Here is a 26,491-nt window from a genome sequence, read left to right as displayed (position 1 = left end):
TCAAGTTCCATAGCTATATAAAGCTGCAATTCCCATAGCCTCTTCACTGAAAAAGCCTGTATCACCTGTATCATAAATAACTCTATCACCCGCCCTATTAAACTTTAATACAACCTCAACCTCAACATCATCACCCTTTAAAATATAACAAGCAGTTAATAACTCAGATAGCAAGCCAACAATAAAGGCACCAAAAACAGCCTTATTAGAAACCCAAACCTCAGGATATTGCTCTGTGGCTATAGCCGTAGTATATCCAAAAACAACCAACATCCCCCTTAAATAAATTAAAAACACCATTAAGCCCAGAAAAGACCCCCCAAAACTTAACACAATACCACAACCAATAGCCCCACTAATAATTAAGACCAACCCGCCGTAGATAGGAGAAGGTTTTGAAGAAAACCCTACAAAACTAACTACAAAAATAACACTTAGAATGAATACAATGTATGTCATCATTATTCCTACATGGAATCTAACCATGACTGGTGACATGAAAAATAACTGTTGTATTTCAACTATAAGAACATTAATGACCAACATTCGTAGGACTCACCCGTTAACCAAAATCATCAACAACTCATTCATTGACCTCCCCGCTCCATCAAACATTTCAGCATGATGAAACTTTGGCTCCCTCCTCGGAATCTGCCTAATCCTTCAGATTCATACAGGTTTATTCTTAGCCATGCACTATACATCAGACACAGCCACAGCCTTTTCATCAGTTACCCATATCTGCCGAGATGTCAACTATGGCTGAATCATTCAATACATACACGCAAACGGAGCTTCCATATTCTTTGTCTGCCTATTCTTGCATGTAGGACGGGGCCTATACTATGGATCTTATATAGTCCCCGAAACATGAAACATTGGTATTATTTTATTATTCGAAGTCAAGGCACAGCATTCATAGGTTATGTATTACCATGAGGACAAATATCATTTTGAGGCGCAACCGTAATTACTAATTTATTATCAGCTATCCCGTACGTCGGAACTAACCTTGTAGAATGAATCTGAGGGGGATTTTCAGTAGACAAAGCCACCCTAATATGATTTTTCACCTTCCACTTCATCCTACCATTCATCATTTCAGCACTAGCAGCAGTTCACCTACTATTCCTCCATGAGACAGGATCTAACAACCCTTCCGGAATCCCATCCAACTCCAACAAAATCCCATTCCACCCCTACTATACCATCAAAGACATCCTAGGTGCTCTATTTCTTATTTTAATACTAATATTACTAGTACTATTCTCACCTGATCTATTAGGAGATCCAGACAACTACATTCCTGCCAACCCGCTCAAAACACCTCCCCATGTTAAACCTGAATGATACTTCCTATTCGCATACGCTATCCTACGGTCCATTCCTAATGAACTAGGAGTAGTACTAGCCCTAATTTTCTCTATTCTAGTCCTAGCCATCATCCCCCTACTACATACCTCAAAACAAAGAAGCATGATATTCCGCCCACTAAGCCAATGTTTATTCTGACTACTAGCAGCCAACCTCCTAACCCTAACCTGAATTGGTGGTCAACCAGTAGAACACCCATTTATCACCATCGGCCAACTAGCCTCAATCCTTTACTTCACAATTCTCCTAGTCCTTATACCAACCATCAGCATTATCAAAAATAATCTATTAAAATGAAGAGTCTTTGTAGTATATTAATTACTTTGGTCTGTAAACCAAAAATGGAGAACCCTATCTCCCTAAGACTCAAGGAAGAAGCAATAGCCCCACCATCAGCACCCAACATTTTGCAATATCTAATCAGTTCAGCTTCTCCAATCACCATAAAAAGAAGTTTTTCTTTTCAATCTTTTCTTTTCAATCACCATAATAAGAAGTTGAAATTATCTTAAGGAAAAGACATTGAAGTAAGCTCTGGGTGCTTGTCCACAGATGCTTAATGTAGTCATTTTAACCTTTGTTAGTGAAATTTCAATTCAGTGCTTCATTACCATTTACAACTATCAGAGTCAGAGAATATTAGCATCCTGGCAATAGAAAATATTATTATAAGTGCCTTCACCAAAGTTCTGCATCATTACACTTAATATTAGGTAACCATCAACAATACATAAAATTTAAAGACAAAATGCAATACATGATGTTATAGGGCAATTAATATACATGCATATCCAAACTAAGAATGTTAATCAAGAAAGATGAATCCTGCAGTACAAAACAACAAATAAGTTAATCGTGTTTGAGAAAGCGAGTTCAATCTTCAGCTTCTTGAGATGCTATCACTATTAAAAGATTTCTTCATGTGGATTTTTGTGTACAATTTTAAAGTCACCCCTAAATAACAACTTGTGATGTCTATGTTGCAGAATGTAATCTTCAAAGTCTCTTGGATGTAGCAGTGTTTCATAAACAACCCATGCATCATTTAAAAAAAAAAAAAGACTGTCAATGAAAGCCAACAGAAGGTTGGTAAGACATTGGGATGTTCCAATGGCATCTTGATGGCACAAGCAACAAGAAATATATAAATTCGGCACTACTTTTCATAGGAGACCCAGAGAAAAAAGTTACCGAACTGTTTATGGCAATTGAAAGAAAATTATAGAGACCTTAATGAGCACCTTTGGAAGTATTCTGCCTTGGTTTTCAACTTTCCCAGATTCCTTCAAACATTTAAAGTAGTTTCAGCAATGCCACTTCTGAGGTTTTGCACTGGAATACTTTTATCTGTTAAGGCTACAAAACAGTAAATATGAATCAATCAGACAAAAACTAAAGCAAAAGAATCTAGGCTGTATTCTTATCCAGTATTCTATTGCCTTTTCCCAACAGTTCTTAGTAACCTGCACTTGTTAGCTCTACAGCAGAGTGACACTCTAACAGTAATGGGCATCCAATGGAAATATGTCAAACCTAAACTTAAAAGGGTATTTTCCAGACTAATAATAATACAGGACAATGATCACTTTCCCAAGCCAAATAGGATATTTATTTTGCTTTCAAATAATGTTTTTCTCAAGTATAATTAAATGGTCACCACTGAGTATCAACTATAATGGTAGATCCACAGGTTTAGGGAGGAGGGGATAAATATAACCTTACTTTTTTTTTAAAAATCATTTTGCTGATCTCTTTATCTCTTAAATAATCATTAATCAAATCTTGAACCCTAATAAACATTAACCCACAAAATGAATGCCTTGTGCATTCATCAAAGAAAGCTTTGCTATCTAAACAAAAACTGAAAAAAAGAAAGCTTAGTCAGATACCCATGTTTGGGGTTTTCACAATGCCAAGTACATCGACAAAACTGATCATTGTACCTTATTTCTTAGATTTAGCTTTTTCCACATTTGATTTTGTTTGGACTTAAGCATTAACTGTTTCACTGAAGCCCTGTTTCATTTTTGCACTTAGAGCACTTGTAAAAACAGTGATTTGTTATAACTTTCTCTAGAACTTTGCTTCCCTTGATACCTGTCAAATCTGTGGGTTGCTGCTGCATTAACCACTCTTCTCTCAATTGGCATTTTATACTTAGCACTAATAACAATTTTATTACTCCTTAACCAAACTAATAAACACACTCATACACACATAAATATAATACATGCTTGCACATATATATAATCCAACTATTCATGAAGGTTATTGTAAGGCCTTGTGATATTTTTCACTGAAATTCTCAAGCTCTCTTCATTTTAATATGGTGCCTTCACTAACTGCATATTCAACAAATAATTTGTGTCATCCAAAACATAGAGAGCATGTGTTGTAAAATATTGAAAATATCCTAAATTATTTTCATGGTATGACAGCAAAGTAGGCATGAGTCTGTCATTCAAAGAAATTTGAATAAAATATCTTAACTTACAAAATCAATGCAATTTTCACATTTCTTTTTTGGCCTATTAATTCAACAAAGATCACTGGTTATTCTACCTTTCCCTTTTCTCCTCATTATATCCACATGTTCTGAAGACTATACTTTCAGGGATCATTTCTATAGTTTGTTACTAGAGAAGTTTCTCTGAACTTGTAGTGTACTCAAGACCACGAGGAGGAGGCGTAGTATTCCTTCCTGGGTGTTGTGTATATCCACATGTTCTCTTATCTTTTGCCTGACATGGGAAACAAAGTACACCACTAACATTTATACTAACTATCATTTGCATACAAACAATTGGGTTACACAGTTTCTAAGTTAATAATTATGCTTGGTATTTTCTTTTCTTTTTTTTTTTTTAAGATTTTTTTCTTTAATTTATTTGACAGACAGATCACAAGTAGGCCGAGAGGCAGGCAGAGAGAGACAGGAGGAGGAGGCAGGCTCCCAGCTGAGCAGAGAGCCCGATGCAGGACTCGATCCCAGAACCCTGAGATCATTACCTGAGCCGAAGGCAAAGGCTTTAACCACTGAGCCACCCAGGCGACCCAATTATGCTAGGTATTTTCTGCATCTCTATTTTACTTACAAAGGGAAGCAAAACTATAAAATTCTGTAATTCCCCATTTGCATAACATATTATTGCCTGCAGAGTGAGAAATACATAACCCTTTATAAAAATGCAGCAGATTTTCATGGTGTCCAGAATTTTCAGGTTTAACATTGCCTTGTGAAAAAGTGAATATGTTATTTGGAGCTTTCTTTACAGGATGTTATTAATGCTGTAGAATAAAACTGTTGAGGTGCATTTTTCTTTGAAGGGGTGGGGTTTTCTTTTTTAAATAAACCTGAGCTTTAAAATGCCTGAGTCTAAAAGATCAAGAAGATAAAATCAGCTGGTACAAGAACAGAACATGTGGAAGCAGATTTAAAGTACAACTTTTTTCTTCCATAGGCCTTTTTTCATGGCATCTTTAATAACCTTGTTTCTTAGAGAGTAGATTCAGGGGTTCAGCATAGGTGTGAACAAAATGTAACATACTGAAGTCACTTTACAAAGTTCAGGGTTACTTGGAGGTGTGAGGTAGACAAAGGTGACAGTCCCATAGAGCAAACTTATAACCCCCAGGTGGGAGCTGCAAGTGGAGAAGGCTTTCTTCCTCCCTTCCCTGGAGTGGATTTTTAAGACTGCAGACACAATATGCATATAAGATACCACAATAATGACTACTGTGGGCAAAATAATGAGCACAGCCAGACTAAATGACACCATCTTATTCATAAAGATATTGGAACAGGAGATCTTCTCAATTGAGTTGGAATCACAGTAGAAGTGATCAATGACTCGGGAAGCACAGAAAGACATTGAGACGGCTACACTGATTTGAAGGATGGAACTGACAGCCACAGAGATAGCAACCAGCCACCAACTGGATACAAAACAGTGTAGAGGAGTGGGTTGCACATGGTGATGAAGTGGTCATAGGCCATGGCTGCCAGGACAAAAGCCTCTGAGACCATAAGGAGTGCATAAAGAAATAGCTGACCCACACAACCTGCAAAAGATATGGACTTTTTTTGAGACAGGATGTTGACCATGGCTTTGGGTACAATAACCGTGGAGTAGGAGAGGTCAATGATAGAAAGAATGCCTAGGAAGAAATTCATTGGTGTGTTTAGCCAGGGCTCAGTCACAATGATGCCAATCGTGCTATTGTTCCCCAAAAGAACCATCCCATAAACAATCAGGAATAGTAGGAAGAGGAGACTGTGGAGCTCTGGACGGACCCTGAAGCCTACAAGAATGAAGTCAGTCACTTCTAAGTGGTTGTCTCTGCCCTCGTCACCCATGGCAAATTTCTGCTTTAAAGTATAATAAAAAGTCAACAGATAAAGTTTCCACTATTTCTCTACCATCACATATAATACTTTATATTTTAAACAAAAACCTTATAGTTGACAGAATACTTTCAAGTTAAGTCCCATTAAGTTTACACACATGAGAAAATTCAAGATGAGAGGTATTTGACGTGTGTAAGGTAACACAACTGGTTAAGATAACACAACTGGTTAGGGTTCAAACTGGAATTTGAACTCAAGGTGAAATATTTTATATTAAAGGTTACTGTGAATTTCAATACAACAAAGTCTGATACGTCCTTATGTCTTTCTATCTTGTCATACAGATGGTTTGCAAGATGTCATTTGTAATTTCAAAGTACTAAAGTCTAACTCTTCATATTAAGAAAAAGACACTTCCTTAAATTTCATTTATCATTTTATATTCATTTTTATAATAATACTTTGCTTCAAAACAGTAAAATTAATTAATCTCAAAAGAAAGATACAAGTTCTTTTCAAGATAATATGAACTTTCTACCAAAAAGAGCTTTTACAACAGCAAGTAAGTCACTAAGGAGTTAACTGTCTTTTTTGAGATCTTTAAAAATAAAAGCAGACTTCAACTTCTGGAAAAAATCTAATTTTATTTAAACACAAAACTAAAATGTGATTGATGCCTTTATAATTTGTATCCTGTAAAGTGTGTTGATACTGTTTTCTTAAATTTGTCAAGAAATCCATGTCATATCCAGCTTCTAAAGTTTAAACTTTTGAAGTTAAACTTATGAGACAGATTTACCTATAATTTATGTTTTAATTCCTATATGAGACTAATGACAGACTCATAAATACAGCTAGGAGATACTGACTTTATGATGATTCTTGTTTATATAAGAACGATCTTTTCTTAAGATTTGTTAATCTATTTTAGAAAGAGAGAGAGCATGCTCATGGGTGGGGGAAGGAAAGAGAGTGAAAGAGAATCTCAAACAGACTCCCTGCTGAGCACAGAGCCCTATATGAGGTTCAATCTATAAACCTGAGATCATGACCTGAGTGGAAATCAAGAGTTAGATGCTTAAGCAGCTGAGTCATTTAGATTCCCCAATCTTGTTTCTTCATTGATGTTTGATAGTAAACATTAGTGAAGTGAATTAGAAAAGAATCCTTCTTCATTGGAAGATTATTATTAAAATGATTTCTATAGATGATATTTTAAAATTATATTTCTCCTTTATACATCATCTTTATCTATTTAAAATATTTTTTTTAGATTTTTACAATTTATTTATTTGACAGAGAGAGAGAGATCACAAGTAGGCAGATAGGCAGGAAGAGAGAGAGGGGGAAACAGGCTCCCACCTGAGCAGAAAGCCCGATGTGGGGCTCGATCTTAGGACCCTGAGATCATGACCTGAGCCGAAGGCAGAGGTTTAGCCCACTGACACACCCAGGCGCCCCTATTTAAAATATTTTTATTTTAAAAAATCATCTATTTTTTGTTAAAAAAAATCATTATACAGCTGAACCCATGGGCACACATTAGGAAGATAGAATTCCCATATAGTTTAAATCTGCATAAAATTCTTGATTCTGTAAAATTGTAACTACTACTAAAAACTTGCTGTTGACCAGAAGCCTTACTGATAACATAGTTTGTTAACATTTGTCTGTTATATGTATTATATGCTGCTTTTGCACTAAAATAAGCTGGGGAAAAGAAAACATTATCAAGAAAATCATAAGGAAGAGGCACTTACAGCATCGTACTGTATTTATTGAACAAAAAAAATGTTCATTGAAGTGGACCCATGCCGTTCAAACCCATATTGTTCAAGATTCAGCTATATATATTTTTTAAATGTCAGGAGTATCTGTATTGCCATCCTTTTTTCATTCCTGATGCTTGTCATTTAATTTTGCTCTTTTTCCATTGTAACATTTGCCAGAGTTTTGTACATCTTACTGGTCTTTCCAAGAATCAATGGTAAGCTATGTGATCACCTCATACCTGTCAGAATGGCTAAAATCAAAAACAAGAAACAAGTGTTGATGAGGATGTGGAGAAAAAGGACCCCCCATGTACTGTTGGTAGGAATGCAAACTGGTGCCACTGTGGAAAGCAGTATGGAGATTCCTCAGAAAGTTAAAAATAGAACTACCCTATAACCCAGTAATTGCACAACTAGCTATTTAACCAGAAATACAAAAACACTGGTTCAAAGGGATACATGCACCCCCAAGTTTATTGCACATTATTTACAATAGCCAAATTATGAGAGAGTAGTCCAAGTGCCCATCAATAGATGAATGGATAAAGAAGACATGGTCTATATACACAATAGAATATTACTCAACCACTTCAAAAAGAATGAAATCTTGCCATTTTCAATGACATGGATGGAGCTAGAGAGCCTAATTCCAAGTGAAGTCAGTCAGAGAAAGACAAATACACTATGATTTCACTCATACGTGGAATTTAAGAAACAATGCTAAAAGCAAAGACAAAAAGGGAGAGAGAAACCAAGAAACAGACTCTTAACTATAGAGAACAAACTGATGTTTACCAGAGGGGAGGTGGATAGGGGGATGGGGGAAATAAATGATAGAGATTAAAGAATAAAGTAATCATGATAAACATTGAGTAAGGTATACAATAATTGAGGAATCACTATATTGTACACCTGAAACCAATATAACACTGTACATTAACTGTGCTGGAATTAAAATTAAGAACTTAATAAAAAAATACAAGAATGGCCAATAGAAAAAAAAGGTAAGTCATGTGAATATCTTATCCAAATTTGTCCTTTTTCATGAATTTTTATGTATAACATTTACTTTCTTTCATTTTTTTGTTTTGACTTGCTCTTTTCTATTTCAATATTAAAATAGAAGATCAATATCAATGTTTCTGTTTTACCTGTTTATAATATTTACCTACAATGCTTTGTATATATCCCTCTAAGTGCTTATTTTTCTATACTGCAAAAGTTTAGATATAATTTTTTAGCTAAAAGTCAACATTTTTTATTTCTTCTTTTTATTTCTTTTCACGGTAACAGTATTCATTGTTTTTTGCACCACACCCAGTGCTCCATGCAATACGTGCCCTCCCTAATAACCACCACCTTGTTCCCCTGACCTCCCACCCCCCGCCCTTTCAAAACCCTCAGATTGTTTTTCAGAGTCCATAGTCTCTCATGGTTCACCTCCCCTTCCAATCTCCGACAACTCCCTTCTCCTCTCCATCCCCCCCATGTCCTCCATGTTATTTGTTATGCTCCACAAATAAGTGAAACCATATGATAATTGACTCTCTCTACTTGAAACAAAGTCAACATTTAGTTTTATTTCCTTTTGATCCATTGAGTTTTGGGAAGTAATTTTAATGTCCATGCTCATAGAGTTTCTCAATCCATTATTTAGTTGTTACTGTTTCCTCTATTAAGCTAACCATTATCAAAGAACATATACTGAATGATTTCAATCATTGAATCTGCTGAGGGTTTCTTTCTGCCCCATCTATGGTGAATGATAATAAGTGTTCTTGTGCATTTTAACCACTAGAATATTTTTATTGCTAATGCCATTGTGGGGAGTTTAAGGGTAAGAAAAAAATATATTGGATTCTGGCACATTTTGTAGATTGGATAACCAAACACTATTGCATGTACTTTCTAAATTGGAGTTGTTGGAAGTTCAAATGTTTCCTGCTACTAGTATTCTTGGCACAAATTTTGCTCTACCAATATGATCCACACAAACTCGGAATTTTAAAGGGCACAGTGAGCTGCACACCAATTTTCTATTCTTTTTGATATTTTCTACCAGGGAAATGTCACCTTAGGAAGGTTGTGCAAACATATGAGCTATTTGCCAGAGTATTGTTGATTTCCCAACCTCACAGAGAAGCTATGTTGATGGTTGAGGAAGGAGTGATATCTCTTTGCTTCCAGGTGTCTGATCCTTAGACCACAATTAAGATGCTCCATTTTTTAAATTGTACCCACTGGTAGCCTATCTTTCTGAATTTTACTATATTGTTCTAAGGGTCATTGTAAGAGTGTCACTCAGAAGTTCCTCCAGCCTTTCCAAATATGATAGCCATCAATTCACCCTGATTGGTATTTTCCTGTTTAAAATACTTAAACTGTATACTCTTCCTATACTTACCATTCTTTTACTAATACTGCATTACAATAAGGAAAAGCTTTGGTTCCATATACTCTGCTATCTACAAATTTTAAAAATCCGTTTAAATTCTAGGAATAATTTTTAATTAAAAATGGGTACCAGGTGGTGGGTATTATAGAGGGCATGGATTGCATGGAGCACTGGGTGTGGTGAAAAAATAATGATACTGTTATGCTGAAAATAAATAAATGAAAAAAATGGATTTTCTAAAAATAGAATTAAAATTAAGTTATGAATATATTTAGGGGAAATGGCATCCTTATAATATTTCATTAAAGTAATGTGTTTCTGGTTTTACTGTAGTCTTTTAGTCACACATAGTTATTGAGAATTTTTAAATATAGATCATGATCTTTCATAAATATTCTTAAGGATTTTTAAAATGATTTTTGAATATTATAATTTCTTCCCTTTTATTTTCTACTTAGAATGAAAACATAAGAAAGCATAGAATTAGCAAAAATTAACTGACTTTGTGGGGCACCTGGGTGGCTCAGTGGGTTAAAGCCTCTACCTTCTGCTCAGGCCATGGTCCCGGGGTCCTGGGATCGAGCCCCGCGTCGGGCTCCCCACTCAGCAGGGAGCCTGCTTCCTCTTCTCTCTCTCTCTGCCTGCCTCTCTGCCTACTTGTAATCTGTCTGTCAAATGAATAAATAAAATAAAAAAAAAATTAGCTGACTTTGCGACTTAAAGGGCATTTGCACATCATGCAATATGTCTATATCAGGAATACAGGTAACTCATAATTTGAAGTTAACCTCTATCTTTTTTTAAAGCCTAACAAACCTAATTTATTACATGATTTAGTGTATTCATTCATCTAAAACTTATCTCATGTAGCACAAGCATTAAAACTGTATGTATGCTATGTATGCTATGATAATGTATGCTATGTATACTATGATATGTATGTATGTGATATGATATGACGCTTATGTATGCTATGATAATTATCAAGAAGTTTTTCCTTATCAATACAGAAAATAAAGTCCAGATAAATTTCCCAAAGGATAGGCAAAACCAGAGAAGGAAAGTCCCTTGTATTTGGACCATTATTAGATTATTAGCTTATATCTGAACTTACTGCAGTCCTCATGGACAACAGCCCTTGAGCTTGCACTTATGTCTCCATAATTGCCTTTATGATTACTCCTCTCCCAGTGGAATCCATCACAGTGGATGAGCAAAACCTCAATATTACAAAATCCTGAAGAAAAGTGTCAGAAGTAAAATGAGTAAGACCATCACAATCACTGCTGCTACTCTACCAAGTGATCATGGACTCTGGAGACCCAAGGTTGTTATGGTCCTTAAATATCCATGGTTATCCCATTATCCTTACTTTAAGATATGTAAGGCATAATAGAATTCAAGAAAGGAACTCTCTCCCTCTCTCTCTCTCTCTCTCTCCATATATATATATATATATATATATTCCTTAAGTTTACTTGCCTTGACTAAAGAGTGAAAGTCCTCAAACTGATGCAGCTTTGAGAAAAAGTCATTCATTGTCATGTAAGGATTGGAATATTCATCAGCTTCTATCTCTGATTCAAAGAAAAAGGCTAACCAAATATGGAATATATTAAACTACATAACTACTAATATATATATATATATATATATATATATATATATCTGTAGATATATCTATAGATACAGATATAGATATAGATATCTAATGGAGCAATAACAGTTAATTTATTTGGGAGGAATAGCAATGACTGAGTAAATGAAAAATATTTGGAAGGAGCTTTAGAAACTGTGATATAGGCTTAGTGATATTTTTGTTGTTATTAATTTTAACCTAAGAATAACATCTCATTTTTTATTCTATTTTCAAAAATGGCAGTGTGATAATGGAAACTAAATAGATGGAGGCAAAAAAGGTAAAAATATTTTCTTATATATTTGTTACTGTTGTTTAATGATTCAAACACAGAGAGGCAATCATAAATGTATTGCTCATATTTTAGGTCTATGTAATACTCTTATTTTAAGTAAAGATGATTGTTTAACTTTAATATATTGAGAATAGATATTCAAAATGTGACTAAATTTAGACAAAATAATATGTTACAACTTGGTATATATTCAGCCAAATTTCGGTTTTTTAATTTTTTTTATTATTTTTTATTTTTTTTTAAGATTTCATTTATTTATTTGATAGAAAGAGACACCGCAAGAGAGGAAACACAAGCAGAGGGAGTGGGAAAGGGAGAAGCAAGCTTCCTGCTGAGCAGGGAGCCCGATGCGAGGCTCGATCCCAGAACCCTGGGATCATGACCTGAGCCGAAGGCAGACGCTTAACAACTGAGTCACCCAGGCGCCCCTAATTTCTTTATTTTTTCTTTTTATTTTATTTTATTTTTTCTTTTTTTACTTTTTCTATTTTTTAACTTTTTTTATTACTTTCTGTCACCACACAGTACATCATTGGTTTTGATGTAGTGTTCCAAGATTCATTGTCTGTGTGTAACACCCAGTCCTCCATGCAGTATATGCCTTCCTTAATACCCAGCGCTGGACTAACCCATTCCCCCACCCACTTCCCCTTGAAAACCTTCAATTTGTTTCTCCATGTCAATAGTCTCTCATGATTCATCTCCCCTTCTAATTCCCCCCCTTCATTTTTCCCTTCCTTCTCCTAATGTCCTTCGTGCTATTCCTTATGTTCCACAAAGAAGTGAAACCATATGATAATTCACTTTCTCTGCTTATTTCACTTAGCATAATCTCCTCCAGTCCCGTCCATGTTGATGCAAAAGCTAGGTATTCATCCTTTCTTCTGGCTGAAGAATATTCCATTATGTATATGGACCACATGTTTAACCATTCATCTGTTGAAGGGCATCTCCACTCTTTACACAGTTCGGCTATTGTTGACATTGCTGTTATTTTTATTTTTTTAAGATTTTATTTCTTTATTTTTGGAGGGAAGAGCAGAGGGAATGGGAAAGTCATGATCTCCACTGAGCAGAGACCAGTGAGGGTCTCCTAGGACCCTGAGATGATGACCTGAGCCAAAGACACATTTAACCAACTGAGCCACCAAGAGTCCCCCAAATTATGATGTAAATACAGTAACCCAATAACATCTTTCACTGCTTCATAGAATAACCACCTCATAGAACTAGTATTAGCTAATCCAAATTCCTGATTCTTCATGATATTAAAATTATTTTATACGCAATATTTAATTAAGATGTAAATAATTTATTCTACATTAAAGAAAATATTCATGTTACTATAAACAAAGCCCAGATTTCATTTGTTCATTTTACCTTGTACCTCTCAGCAGGTTTCTGCCATGGGTGACAGGGGAACAAGCAATCACTCAGAAGTGACTGACTTCATTCTTGTAGGCTTCAGGGTCCGCCCAGAACTCCACATTCTCCTTTTCCTGCTCTTTCTGCTTGTGTATGCCATGATCCTTCTAGGGAATGTGGGGATGATGACCATTATTATGACTGATCCCCGGCTGAACACACCAATGTATTTCTTCCTAGGCAACCTCTCCTTCATTGATCTCTTCTATTCTTCTGTTATTGCACCCAAAGCTATGATCAACTTCTGGTCTGAGAGCAAGTCCATCTCCTTTGCCGGCTGTGTGACCCAGCTCTTCCTCTTTGCCTTGTTCATTGTTGCTGAGGGATTTCTCCTGGCAGCCATGGCTTATGACCGCTTCATTGCCATCTGCAACCCACTCCTCTACTCTGTCCAGATGTCAACTCATCTCTGCATTCAGTTGGTAGCTGGTTCCTATTTTTGTGGCTGCATCAGCTCGATTCTTTTGACCAGTGTGACGTTCACTTTGTCCTTTTGTGCTTCCCGAGCTATCGACCACTTCTACTGTGATTACCGTCCACTTCAAAGGATTTCTTGTTCTGATCTCTACCTTCATAAGATAGTTTCCTTTTTCTTATGCAGCATTATTATTTTGCCTACCATAATTGTCATTATTGTGTCCTATATGTATATTGTGTCCACGGTTCTAAAGATAAGATCCACTGAGGGACGTAAGAAAGCATTCTCTACTTGCAGCTCTCACCTAGGAGTCGTGAGTGTACTGTACGGTGCCATCATTTTTATGTATTTCATCCCTGACAGATTTCCTGAGCTGAGTAAAGTGGCTTCCTTATGTTATACCTTAGTCACTCCTATGTTGAATCCTTTGATTTACTCCCTGAGAAACAAAGATGTCAAAGAAGCTCTGAGAAAGATTCTGGGGAAAAAATTATTTTTATTTAATTCTATCTTAACAATGATATAACTGAAAGGCCTGGACATTATGACAATTTTGGAAGGCATTGATGCACATAAAGCACTCACAATTTTGAAATATTTTAGAAAGTTAATTCCTTTGAATCCCATGTACTTAAAGCTGAAGAGCACATTTGGGTGGATTTTTCCTGTTGATTTTAGAGTGAAATGGCTTTCTCTGTACTTCATCTTCATTTGGGTAAAGATCATGATTGCCACGTAATTTGATTTTAGGGAAAATATATTCCAAGTTTGCTACTGGCACTCAGAGGATGATGTTGAGATATATTGTTTATCTTGAATTAGGAACAAATGTTATATAAGTTATATAATTGGTGATATAACAAAATCTGATATAATAAGACAGAACAAAATATAAGATTGATCCAAGAAATCTTTTTGAGTACTGGATGAGAGAAACATATGCTCTAGAGCATACAAAATCCTAAGGTTCACACATTAGTTGCTCAATTATCCAGAAGCTGAATGATTGACACACTTCTTTAATGTTTTCTCTGGCTTAGATGAATTCTTGCAAATCCTCTCTCTTCACAAGAAAACTGTAATGAAAATGAACAAAAAATAAATGTAATTCATTTTTTGTTATATATGGCTTAGTGAGAATTAATTCATCACATTGATAATTATTGAATTTTGGTGTACCACTTGCCCTATAACATTCCCTACATATAAATAATTTCAGTACTTAGCTCACCATGAAATAAGAGGGAAATAGCTAACTAGAGAATTAAAATACCATATGGAAGTCCACTGCAAAAGACATTTGTAAACACAGAAAGAGCGCAACCTCTTAAGGGGACAGGTCCTAATGATCAGGGAACTTGTCCAAAGCACATTTTTAAAAACAAATAGCATTGACCGCACCTGGGTGGCTCAGTGGGCTGGGACCTCTGCCTTTGGCTCCGGTCATGGTCCCAGAATCCTGGGGTTGAGCCCTGAGTTGGGCTCTCTGCTCAGCAGGGAGCCGGCTTCCCTTCCTCTCTCTCTGCCTGCCTCACTGCCTAGTTGTGATCTTTGTCAAAGAAATAAATAAAAATCATTTTAAATAAATCATTTTAAATAAATAAATAAATAGCATTAAGCAACATGAAATAAATAGGCTTCTCTACAAAGGGAGAAATAACTATATGGTGAACTTCATGAAGTTTGTTATGCACAAGACGAGTGAAGGATGAGCTTTTTAAAAGGAAACTAATGGAAATCATTCAAAGCTCTATGTCAAGCCAAGGCAACTGATCTTAATTCTGTAGACAGAGGTTAGGTATTGGAGATTTTTAGGAAGATAGTGCTGTGTTCAAATTGGCATTTTACAAAAACCATACTGGTAGCTTTGTGGAAGATAAATGTTCACAAAGAGAAGATGGTAATGTGTGTGATTGTCCAAGTAAGAGGTTATGATGGCTTTACCAAGGGCAGAATTATTAGGGAGGGTAAAGAAGAGACTATTTTTAGAATGGCAGGTAATGTAACCTGAATATTGACCAGGATGGTTGATAAAAAGAGAATGAGGTAGAAAAATAATGACTTCTAATGTTTGAGCATCTCCTACTCAATATCACCTAATAAATGAGGTAGAAAGCATAAGGGTAATAACAGTTCATGGTTAACTTCAGAGTTAAGAAAATAGGCTCAGGTGCCAGACAGAGCTTTCAAATTCTGGGTTTGCCAATGTGACTTTACGCAAGCTACATACTATCTCCGTGTTGTTATTTCCTCCTGTAAAATGGGGGTGCATAACAGTATCTAGATCTCAGAGTTACTTGAATGATTAGATTATATAAATTTCACATAAAATTGTTTAATCCACATATTTCAGAGCTGTCAGATTTGCCCATTCTTCCTGCTTTCTACACAATTGACGTTAAATCTGAGAGAGGAAAACAGAAACTTTCTCTGCCCCTTTCCCTTCACTCTCTGCCATGACGCATCCTCAAGTCTCCAAGTGTCTGCTTTCATTTCTGTAGGAGCTTGAGAAACTGCCTACTACATTATCATTTCAATCTTTACCTTTCCCTCTGATGACAACTAATGGAAAAGTTTGTACAATGACCAAAAAGTTAATAGAGCCTCCAATTAAATACAAAATAGTATCTTATCATCAGATGTGATATCTATTCATCTCTTTACTAATGTTTTTCTCTAAAAATCCTCTCTTACACGTTAACAAAATGTCATCACTTTCTTTCACATTTCTAAAAACACAGATTACTGGGGAAAACAGGGGGCCCATTAAGTAGAAAAACTTCATGAAGATTTCCAAAAAAATGCTCACTTGCTCAGGTTGTGTCTTGTTTCTTTCCTGAAATGAAGGACAAACATGTGTGGGTTGAAAGAGGCATATTTTACCAATCCTCCCTTGGGAATAAAATGCAGACCCCTCAGACAACACCTGAGTCCTATAGTGTAATAAACCTGAAATGAGCGATTCTCCCAGCACGTTAAATCGTTGTCCATTGGATATTAGTAATCCTTTATGAAAATGAGAAAAAAAGACCCTGGGACACCTGGGTAGCTCATTCAGTTAAGCAGCTGCCTTCGGCTTGGGTCATGATCCCATTGTCCTCGGATCCAGTCCCACATCAGATTCCTTGCTCGGCAAGGAGCCTGGTTCTCCCTCTGCCTCTGCCTGCCCCTCTGCCTGCCTGTGCACTTGCTCTCTCTCTCTGACAAATAAATAAAGCTAAAATCCTTAAAAAGAAAAAAAGAAGAAGAAAGGAAAAAAAGACACTAACAATGGTATTGACTGTCAAGGGAGAACAACATTCCTCCACAAGCACCATATGCTGTACCCCCCACCAAAACCACACTGGACGCACATATACACATAAAATCAAACAGTAGCATGCTTTCACTCTTTCTCTCTATCTCTCCATCTCTCTCTATATATCTCACACACACACACACACACACACACACACACACCAGGATATCACTGAGAGGGACACCAAGAAATATCACTGAATGTATCATTCCCTAGAACAATATACATCCAGTATCCTCCAACTGACACCTAAAAGAATCCTCACGCTAAGCTAGAAGCTAATAGACCTTACCACAGAAGATATGTGAAGTCATTTTTCAGTGCTGACTTTTTTTCTTTTCTTTCCTGGTTTCAAGAAATTTCTTTATTGCTACAGGAATTGCATTCAGGTATATTCTGTTCTCACTCCTGTTATGAAATTACTCTTCTCATTTTACTTTTCATTCAAGGTGGATGCCTGTGCTATACAGTGTAGGTTCTGAAATCAGGGATATTGTGAATAAAGCCAATAGGAATATGCACACATCTGTATTTGAGCCAGATCCCACTCCCACTCCCTCCCTCCAGTTTTCAGCCTAGGGTGATAGAAAGTGCACAGGCAAGTGCAGACAGGCTCCTCTTCACCTAGATCCCACTCAAGGGCTACCATATCACCTTGAGAGGAGTAGGCTGAAAACATTTCTTATTTCCTCCAGCTCCACATTTAGAAGCTCTATTCAAGGCAAGAGTGGCTAAAATGTCTAGAAATCTCTTCCTCTACCCAGGGCCTATTCATAGAGTAGAAGCTACTCCAGGCATAACAGGCCAAAAATTACAGGCCTCCAATTCCACTTGCTCCAGTTCAAAAGATAGAGAATTTTTGCCAAGAGAGATAAGCTTAAAAGATCATGGACTACTGACCTCACCCAGAAACTTGCTCATAAAGCCAAAGTGACACTCTAAGAGAACTAGGCCACTGCTCCTGTTCCAGTTCTAGCATGCTTGAACATAGATTTCACCTAGAATGAAAGGCAGGCCATAAGAACAGAGGGCCCCAAAGCTCTCCTCATGTGAACTGGCTTTATTTGGAATGAAGTGTAGGAAAGTTTTAGCATAAATGACTCTCAAACACAATACACACTAGGTAATAAGCAATTAAGAAGGGGCTGTAAACCAACTAGAAGATTACCAGAGACAATGAGGGAAAAAGACAACAAAGAAAGCTATGCTAGGTTTGGAGAAAACCTCAAAGACTGGCCTTAAAGACTATCTTTGCAGAGGGGAGCAAAATTGGATTAATTGGATAGTTAAGATATGAAACATAGTAAAAAAAAAAAATATATATATATATATATATGTGTGTGTGTGTGTGTGTGTGTGTGTGTCCCACAATGTCTTCAAAGCAATAGAACAAGAAGAATTAGTGGAGTCTCTCTGCTGGGTGGAAAATCTACAGAGGAACATCACTCAATGAAATGATCAGGGGAGGACACAGCCAAAGCTAACCCAAAAAACTGCTGACATCCAAGAGTACACACAAGCCTAAGGTTATGCCTCTGAGGTGACACAGAATGCCTCTCAGAGCAAAGAGATTTCAATAATACAGATATAAAAATAAACAGGCAAAAGACAAAAATACAGAAATTATTTCTAAAACATATTCTGGAGCTTAAAGATACAATAAATTGAAAATGTTATATAGTGGGAATCATGCAGTATGTACCCTTTTTGAATTGGCTTCTTTCACTTAGTAATGCGCATTTATAGTTCCCTCATGTCCTTTCACAGCTTGAAAGATTTAGCTCATTTTTTTTTAGTGCTGAATATTATTCTATTGTCTGGATGTTCCATAGTTTATTATTCATTCACCATTTGTGTGCAGATTCTTATGTGGACACAAGTTTTCACCTTGTTTGAGTAAACATCAAGGAGCACAATTGCTGGATTATGTAGTAAGGGTATGTTTAGTTTTGCATGAACCTGAAAAACTGTCTTCCAAAATGCCTGTGCCACTTTACACTCACAGCAGCAATGAGTGAGGGTGGCTGTCCCTCCACATCCTTGACAGCATTTGGTATAGTCAGTGGTTTTTATTTTGGTCATTCTAGTAGGTATTTAGTAGTACACTGTCTTTTGTCTGTTTTTTAATTAAGACGTTAATTTTTATAGAAGTATAATGTATAGAGATCTACCAATTACCCTTGCCACCCCCCCCCCACACACACATACCTTTGTCCAGTGTCAACATGCCCCACCAGATTGGTATGTTTATTACAATTGATGAGAATACAATGACACCCATTGTCATCCTGAATCCAGAGTTTATTAAGTTTTGTTCCGTTATTCTATTAGTTTATTCTCCCACAATACCAGTTGTCCTGATTATTGTAGCTGTATGGTCGTGTATAGTTGACTTTGGGTAGTGTCAGTCCTCTGATTCTGTTCTTCTCCTTCCATACTCTTGGCTTTTCTGGTCTTTTGCTTTTTCATATAAACTTTATTATCTGAAGTTTGTCAATAAACAAAAATAACCAAAAATAACTCATTGAGATTTCATTGAAAATATATCTCAAGTTGGGAAGAAATGACATCTTGAGGATGTTAATCTTCCTCTCCATGAACCTTCAGTGGTTCTCCATTTATCTAAGTTTGCCTTGAGTTCTTCCATTAGAATTTTATGCTTTTCCTTCTAGAGATCTGGTACATATTTTGTGAAGTTCATTCCTAAGTGTTTTATTGGGGTAAGTGATAATATAAACAGCACTGTGATTTCATTTGAAATTCTACTTGCTCAATGATGGTATATGGAAATCAATTAACTTTTATATACTAACCATGTATCCTGCAATCCGCCTATCTTTCTTTTTTTAATTAATTTATTTTCTGCATAACAGTTATTTTTTCACCACACCCAGTGCTCCATGCAATCCGTGCCCTCTATAATACCCACCACCTGTTACCCCAACCTCCCACCCCCCACTCCTTCAAACCCCTCAGATTGTTTTTCAGAGTCCATAGTCTCTCGTGATTCACCTCCCCTTCCAATTGACCCCAACTCCCTTCTCCTCTCTAACACCCTTGTCCTCCATGATATTTGTTATGCTCCACAAATAAGTGAAACCATATGATAATTGACTCTCTCTGCTTGACTTATTTCACTCAGCATCATCTCTTCGAGTCCCGTCCTACCCTTCCTATTAGTTTCAGGACGGTGTTTTTGTCAATTCTTTCAGATTTTTTACAGAGACAACAATGTCACCTGTGAACAAAGATGACGTTATTTTTCCTTCTCATTCTCTTTAATCTTTTATAGTAATTGGATATAGCTGCCACAGCAAAACACCAGAGACTGGAGGCCTGAAACACCAATGTTTTTTTCTCCCGCTTCTACAGACTAGAGGTCCATGATCAATGTGCCATAACTAAATATTCTGAGGATTCTCTCCTTGGCTTACAGATGTCTGTCACTGGTTTCCTCTTTAATGGTTGTCCCTCAGAGCGCATGCATATCCAGTATCTCTCTGTGTGTCCTAATCTCTTCTTATAAAGACACTGGTCAGACTGTATTAAAATCCACTGTAGCAGCCTTGCTTTGAAGGTTCTATCTCCAACTATAGTCACATACAGAGATACTAGGGGTTAGGCCTTCAACATATGAGTTGGGAAAACATAATTCAGCCCATAATACTTTTATTTACTTTTTTGTCTATTGCATCACTTAAGACTTCCAAACAACCACTGAAGAGATGCGGTGAAGGGGGACATCCTTCCCTGATTCCTATCTTAGTGGGGAAGCTTCTATTTCATTAACATTAAATGTGATTTTAGCTGTAGGTTTTTGTAGATATTCTTTTACAAGCTGAGGAAAGGTCCCTCTATTCCTACTTTGCTAAGAATTCCTTTACTTTTTATCTGTTGGTACCATCACCGGAAACATGATACCAGTTCAGACATCGTGAGACACACCTCCTTCCCCTAGTCCCCTCATATTAATCAGTTAATCAGTTCTCTGTATCTAACATAGAAATTTTCAAATCAGCCTTTCTTTTCCACTTACATTGCTACCCTTCAAGCCCACATCAATAACATGAATTGATATAACAGTATACTGACTCCATTCTTACTCCTTTTAAATACATCATCCATCAACCTAAGACTTTCCCTAATTGTGAGCACATGCAATCAGGCACCCCACTTTGAAATCTGTATGTGTCTGTTTGGCATAAACATCTATGGATTTGAATTGTCTGTGTGAGGTTGTGATTTTCACACTAAATGGTAAGCTCCCTGAAGAATAAGGTTATTTACACCAGAACCCACTACAAAATGTATTACACAGTCAATAAAATTATGAAACAAATGAATATCCAGGGGCATAGATGAGTGAATTTTAGATTACACACTATTTTAATGACCAACTTGCTCCATATCTTTATTCAATATTTCTCACAAAAATCAACACGGGTAAAAATGAATGAAAATCCAAACTGAGGGAATGATTGCCCAAATCTGTTTGCACTATCACTTTGGTATTTATAGTAAGATTTAGCAACTAGCAGTATCTCAGAACAACCTAAAATACCTGATACCCGTAATATAAAATTTTTCAAATTAATGCATATAGCAAAGATTACTTCTGTTTGGTTTCTTATTTCTTTCTCTTGATAAAATACACTTACCATACTTCATTTAAAATGAAAATTGAGGTTAACATGCTAAAAAAGGTAGTTAGTAAGTGTGAAAATATTACTTTTTAAAAAATAAGTTGGGCATTCAGGCACCTGGGTGGCTCAGTCAGTTGAGTGTCTGACTCTTGGTTTCCACTCAGGTAATGTTCTCATGTGTCATGAGGTTGAGCCCCATGTCATGCTCTGTGCTCAGTGGGGAGTTTGTTTGACATTCTCTCTCTATGCTTCTGCCCAAACTCTCTTTCTCTCAATCTCACCCTTTCTATCATTTTCAAATTAAAAAAAAAAAAAAAGCACAAGAAGTAGAAGAAAGAAGTTGGGCATTCCTGTCCATCACTAGTGATTGTGTATATTGCCAGGAGCATTTTTAAACAAACACCAGGCAAAACATTGTTTACACAACAGAATGACATATAAAAGTCAGGTTCAACAACCAACCATTAAAATAAAGGAAATCAATTCTGTGAAACAAAGTCATACTTGAGATAGTGTGAGGTTAATCTTGAAAAATGATCCAATATTCAGTATATATCCAATATCTAGGACATTCAGAGTTAACAGTGTTCCAGGTAACTCACCTTGAAAAAGTTCTGGTATTTTTTATGGAGAAGGATTTTCAGTAATGGCCATGAGGCATATGACAGAAATTGCCACAAAATCAATGGTGGAAAATAAATAAAAATCAAACAATTGTATTTCTCTTCTCTAGAAGTTTCTTTAACACTTCTTTGACATCTTGTTTCTCAGGGAGTAAATCAAAGGATTCAACATGGGAGTGACTAAAGTGTAACATAAGGAGGCCACTTTACTCAGCTCAGGAAATCTGTCTGGCACCATACAGTACACCCACGACTCCTAAGTGAGAGCTGCAAGTGGAGAAGGCTTTCTTACGTCCCTCAGAGGAGTGTATCTTCAGAACTGTGGACACAATATACATATAAGAAATAATAATAACTATGATGGTAGGCATGATAATGATACCATATATGGAGAAAGAAACCATCCTATAGATGAAGAGGTCAGAACAAGATATCCTTTGAAGTGGACGAGTATCACAGTAAAAGTGGTCAAAGGCCCGGGAAGCACAAAAGGGTAAAGTAAATGTCATGCCTGTTTGCAGAACTGAGCTGATGCAGCCACAAAAATAGGAACCAGCCACCAACTGAATGCAGAGACGAGTTGACATCTGGACAGAGTAGAGGAGTGGGTTGCAGATGGCAATGAAGTGGTCATAAGCCATGGCTGCCAGGAGAAATCCCTCAGTCACAATGAACAAGGCAAAGAGAAAGAGCTGGGTCACACAGCCGGCAAAGGAGATGGACTTGCTCTCAGACCAGAAGTTGATCATGGCTTTGGGTGCAATAACAGAAGAATAGAAGAGGTCAATGAAGGAGAGGTTGCCTAGGAAGAAATACATTGGTGTGTTCAACCAGGGATCAGTCATAATGATGGTCATCACCCCCACATTCCCTAGAAGGATCATGGCATACACAAGCAGAAAGAGTAGGAAAAGGAGAATGTGGAGTTCTGGGCGGACCCTGAAGCCTACAAGAATGAAGTCAGTCACTTCTGAGTGATTGCTTGTTCCCCTGTCACCCATGGCAGAAACATGCTGAAAGACACAAGGGAAAATAAATAAATGAACTCCTTGGTTCTAGCTAGAAATAATCATTACAGACTTAGGACTTAAAAACCTTTTCTATAGTGATCATACATTTTAACTTTATAAAGATCACTGTCCATTAAATTTAAACCTTTGCAACTGATGGTGAATCAAAAGGTTAGTTTTATGACCCTCTTCATACAAGTGGTGGAATTAGATTTCTTTCCTCTATATCTAATGCAATTCCTTTCCACCCAAATGCATATGCAAGTATCACTTCTGTGTATGTCTCTGAATCATGATTTAGTTGGAATTGGAAGAAATTAGAGTAATTGGAAGAATGCACAAATAATTTAATAGAATAATATAGTTAGAAAACATAACTTTGGGTCTTTACATTACAAAGCAGCAGATATAAAGAAAGTGATCAAATTTAAAAATGACATAAGAGGTACAATTATTTTTTGTGGGCAATGGAAATTCTGAATTCTGTTGTAAGTTATTTACTCACTAAGATCATGGTTCTGCACAAAAAACACAAATGTTACTAGGACTCAAATACTAGTATTTCTTTCCCAGGTGGGCCTCCGCAGCCCCTTCACCATGATATTTCCCTGCATTTCTTCAGCCTGCAGCTCAGAGTTTGTTTTTTTTTTTTTCTTTAAAAAAAAAATTATTTCTTTTCAGTGTAACAGAATTCATTGTTTATGTACCACACCCAGTACTCCATGCAGTATGTGCCCTCCATAATACCCACCACCTGGCTCCCCCAACCTCCCAACCCCTGCCCCTTCAAAACTGAAGAGGGTTCTTCTGATAACAAACCTTGGCCATCACACACATTGGCTCAAAGAAACACATTTGCCATTACAATTAGGCATTACTTTATACAAGGTAAGAGCTATCACATGCTCCTTTATTTATTTGTTTTTTTTTTGTTGTTGTTGTTGTTTTGTTTTGTTTTTCTGATTTTTTTTAAAATTTTTTCAATTTATTTATTTTCAGAAAGACAATATTCATTATTTTTTCACCACACCCAGTGCTTCATGCAATCCATGATTTTTGTTTTTTTGTTTTTTTTTCTTTTTAAAAAAAGACCTACAGGTAGTTTAGATGGAAGAGTTACTTTGGAAAATGATACTGAAAGAAGGAAAGAAATAAGGAAAGGAAGGAAGGAAGGAAGGGAAAACAAAGAAGAAAGAAAGAAAGAAAGAAAGACCAAACAAAAATATATATGAGGGATTGCTGATTGCATTCTTATTTACCTGGGATATGACTTTCACAGCCATCATACCTCATTTACTTGACAGCTCAACTAAGGATTTGAACTGGTTGTGTTAACAACATGGTCAGTCCTTCTGTCTCCTCAGGGCCCTCTATGCATGGTTCTGCCTAAGTAACAATAATAAAACAATAATGGAGAACTTTTTACACAACTGCCACTCTTCTAAATGCATTTTGACCACTTATTTTAATCCATACAACAATAATATGAGGTGATTACTATCCTATTCTCTAGTTTACACATGGAAAAAGATAAAGATAAGTAAAGTTGTTGAGAGCCACCTGTTAGAGTCAGACGTGACATTTGTAGTCAAAAACCCAGGCTGCAGAATCCATGCATCCTTAATCACTGCAAATTACCGCCTTTTATAATAATCTATTGCAGTTCCTTTACCTGATTTATCTCTATTTATACTTTGAAATTATTAAATTTTCTTGTCTGCAAAGTAAATTCTCCAATCTTTCAACCTCGGTTTAAACACATCTGCATATATCATGTTCCTAAGGACAGCAGCTATTATCACCATATTATCACCATATTTTAATATTCATATTGAATATTAATAAGTTCTTCCTTAAGATCAAAACTTCAATTTGTCCTCATGCATGTATGCACAATGTTCTGTGTCTGGCAGATTTCAATTAATCAGTATCTATTACACAGATAAATGTTGAATGACAATTGAGAATGCAAAATCAGAAAACCTTGAAGACATTGAAATACTCAGATGGTTAACATGGGTTTCGGTTTAAGTGCGGGAAAGAACGTCCAAGGCTGCTTCTCACATTTACTAACTGGGACCTTGGAATAAGTGACTTATGTAACTTGCTTATATCCTCTATATAATCTACTCATGGCAATTAAGTTATTGCCATAACTTCTGGCAAGTGACTATACCATGGTGTCCTCACATAAACCAGGGATGAAAACACTATAACTCCCAACATTTTCCTAAGGATACTTAGATATAGAACCCTTCCTGACAGAATAAGCACCTGACAGATACTAGCTATTACTATTTTATCATATTTTTCTGTGCTCAGTCAACAATGCATACCAAAATATTCAGCACTGATTAAGTTAAAAATTATTAATATGTTTTGGGTATTATTTTTTGATAAACCATCCTAAGTTGAGGAAAGGAATCAAGGAAAATGCTAAAGATTAAAAAACAAAGGCATCAAATACTTACTTAAAACGTGAAAAGAGAGCCTGAAGTTGATATGAAATATTTCTTCAATATAGTCTATTTATTTTCTTCTAATCTCTCCCAGGGTAAGATTGTAGATCATTTTAATTATCCAGATGTATTCCTATCAAACTTGTTTTAATGTTAGTAAGTTTATGCCCCAAAATGTTTATACCTAGCAAAGAGATTCTTTCCTAGAGGAGCCAATAAACAAGTAGTCAGTTAGTCAGTTTATTACTTATCACTTGTCAAAAATCACATGTTTTAAGATTTATTCTCACCTTTGTTGCTTAAAAGGAAGCAGCAGAATCCTGGTCTTTAATTCTTGTTATTGTCTTAATTATAGAAAGAATAAACATAAAATTAATTAATGACAATGCCACAGGTTCTAAATATCCTCTATGTCAAATAAAATGAATCCCTCCCCCTCCAAAAAAACTTCCAAACCCATGTTTATCATCCCAATTTTACTTCTTCCCATAGAGAAATTGAGCTAATTTCCCTTGTTGCTCTAATTAAAAACTGTACTTTCTTTAGGTAGTCGATTTCCTGAAAAATGCTATAGTCCTTTGTGGAAGAGACACAAGGTGAATTTTCCAAATGATGCTTTGCTAATACTGAAACAGTTCCAGGAATTATATTCTACAATTACACAAAGTGAACCTGAGGAGTCAATCCGCAGGATACTCTGTCCTGCATTCTTGGATGCTGAATACTTTTAAAGAAGCAAAGTAGATTGTCTTGGATATGTAAGTAGAGGTCCTGAGCCATGGAGAATCTCTG

The 26,491-nt window shown here is 36.2% G+C and overlaps 2 protein-coding genes and 3 pseudogenes across 2 annotated transcripts; 2 read left to right on the top strand and 3 right to left on the bottom strand.

Annotated features, from left to right (window-relative positions):
• On the bottom strand, positions 1 to 487 carry LOC123389987 (NADH-ubiquinone oxidoreductase chain 6-like). The gene has a single exon (XM_045073189.1). The coding sequence runs from the start codon at positions 484 to 486 to the stop codon at positions 1 to 3; it is 486 nt and encodes a 161-aa protein (XP_044929124.1). The 5' UTR covers position 487.
• A 3,485-nt stretch (positions 488 to 3,972) lies between these two features.
• LOC123390098 lies at positions 3,973 to 4,084 on the top strand (annotated as a pseudogene).
• Positions 4,085 to 4,808: 724 nt separating this feature from the next.
• LOC123390075 lies at positions 4,809 to 5,731 on the bottom strand (annotated as a pseudogene).
• A 7,483-nt stretch (positions 5,732 to 13,214) lies between these two features.
• On the top strand, positions 13,215 to 14,192 carry LOC123390058 (olfactory receptor 9K2-like). The gene has a single exon (XM_045073439.1). The coding sequence runs from the start codon at positions 13,230 to 13,232 to the stop codon at positions 14,190 to 14,192; it is 963 nt and encodes a 320-aa protein (XP_044929374.1). The 5' UTR covers positions 13,215 to 13,229.
• Positions 14,193 to 22,313: 8,121 nt separating this feature from the next.
• LOC101677221 lies at positions 22,314 to 23,270 on the bottom strand (annotated as a pseudogene).
• Between the last annotated feature and the right edge of the window lie 3,221 nt (positions 23,271 to 26,491).

The sequence above is a fragment of the Mustela putorius genome, unplaced genomic scaffold (assembly GCF_011764305.1).
Source record: "Mustela putorius furo isolate JIRA1106 unplaced genomic scaffold, ASM1176430v1.1 tig00537227_pilon_pilon_pilon, whole genome shotgun sequence".
NCBI lineage: Eukaryota > Metazoa > Chordata > Mammalia > Carnivora > Mustelidae > Mustela > Mustela putorius.
Note: the sequence above shows the minus strand (reverse complement) of the source record. Positions and strands in the feature narration are given on the sequence as shown.

Excerpts from the sequence above, each read along its gene's own strand:
- LOC123389987 (XM_045073189.1), bottom strand. The coding sequence starts at position 486 with ATGGTTAGATTCCATGTAGGAATAATGATGACATACATTGTATTCATT.
- LOC123390058 (XM_045073439.1), top strand. The coding sequence starts at position 13,230 with ATGGGTGACAGGGGAACAAGCAATCACTCAGAAGTGACTGACTTCATT.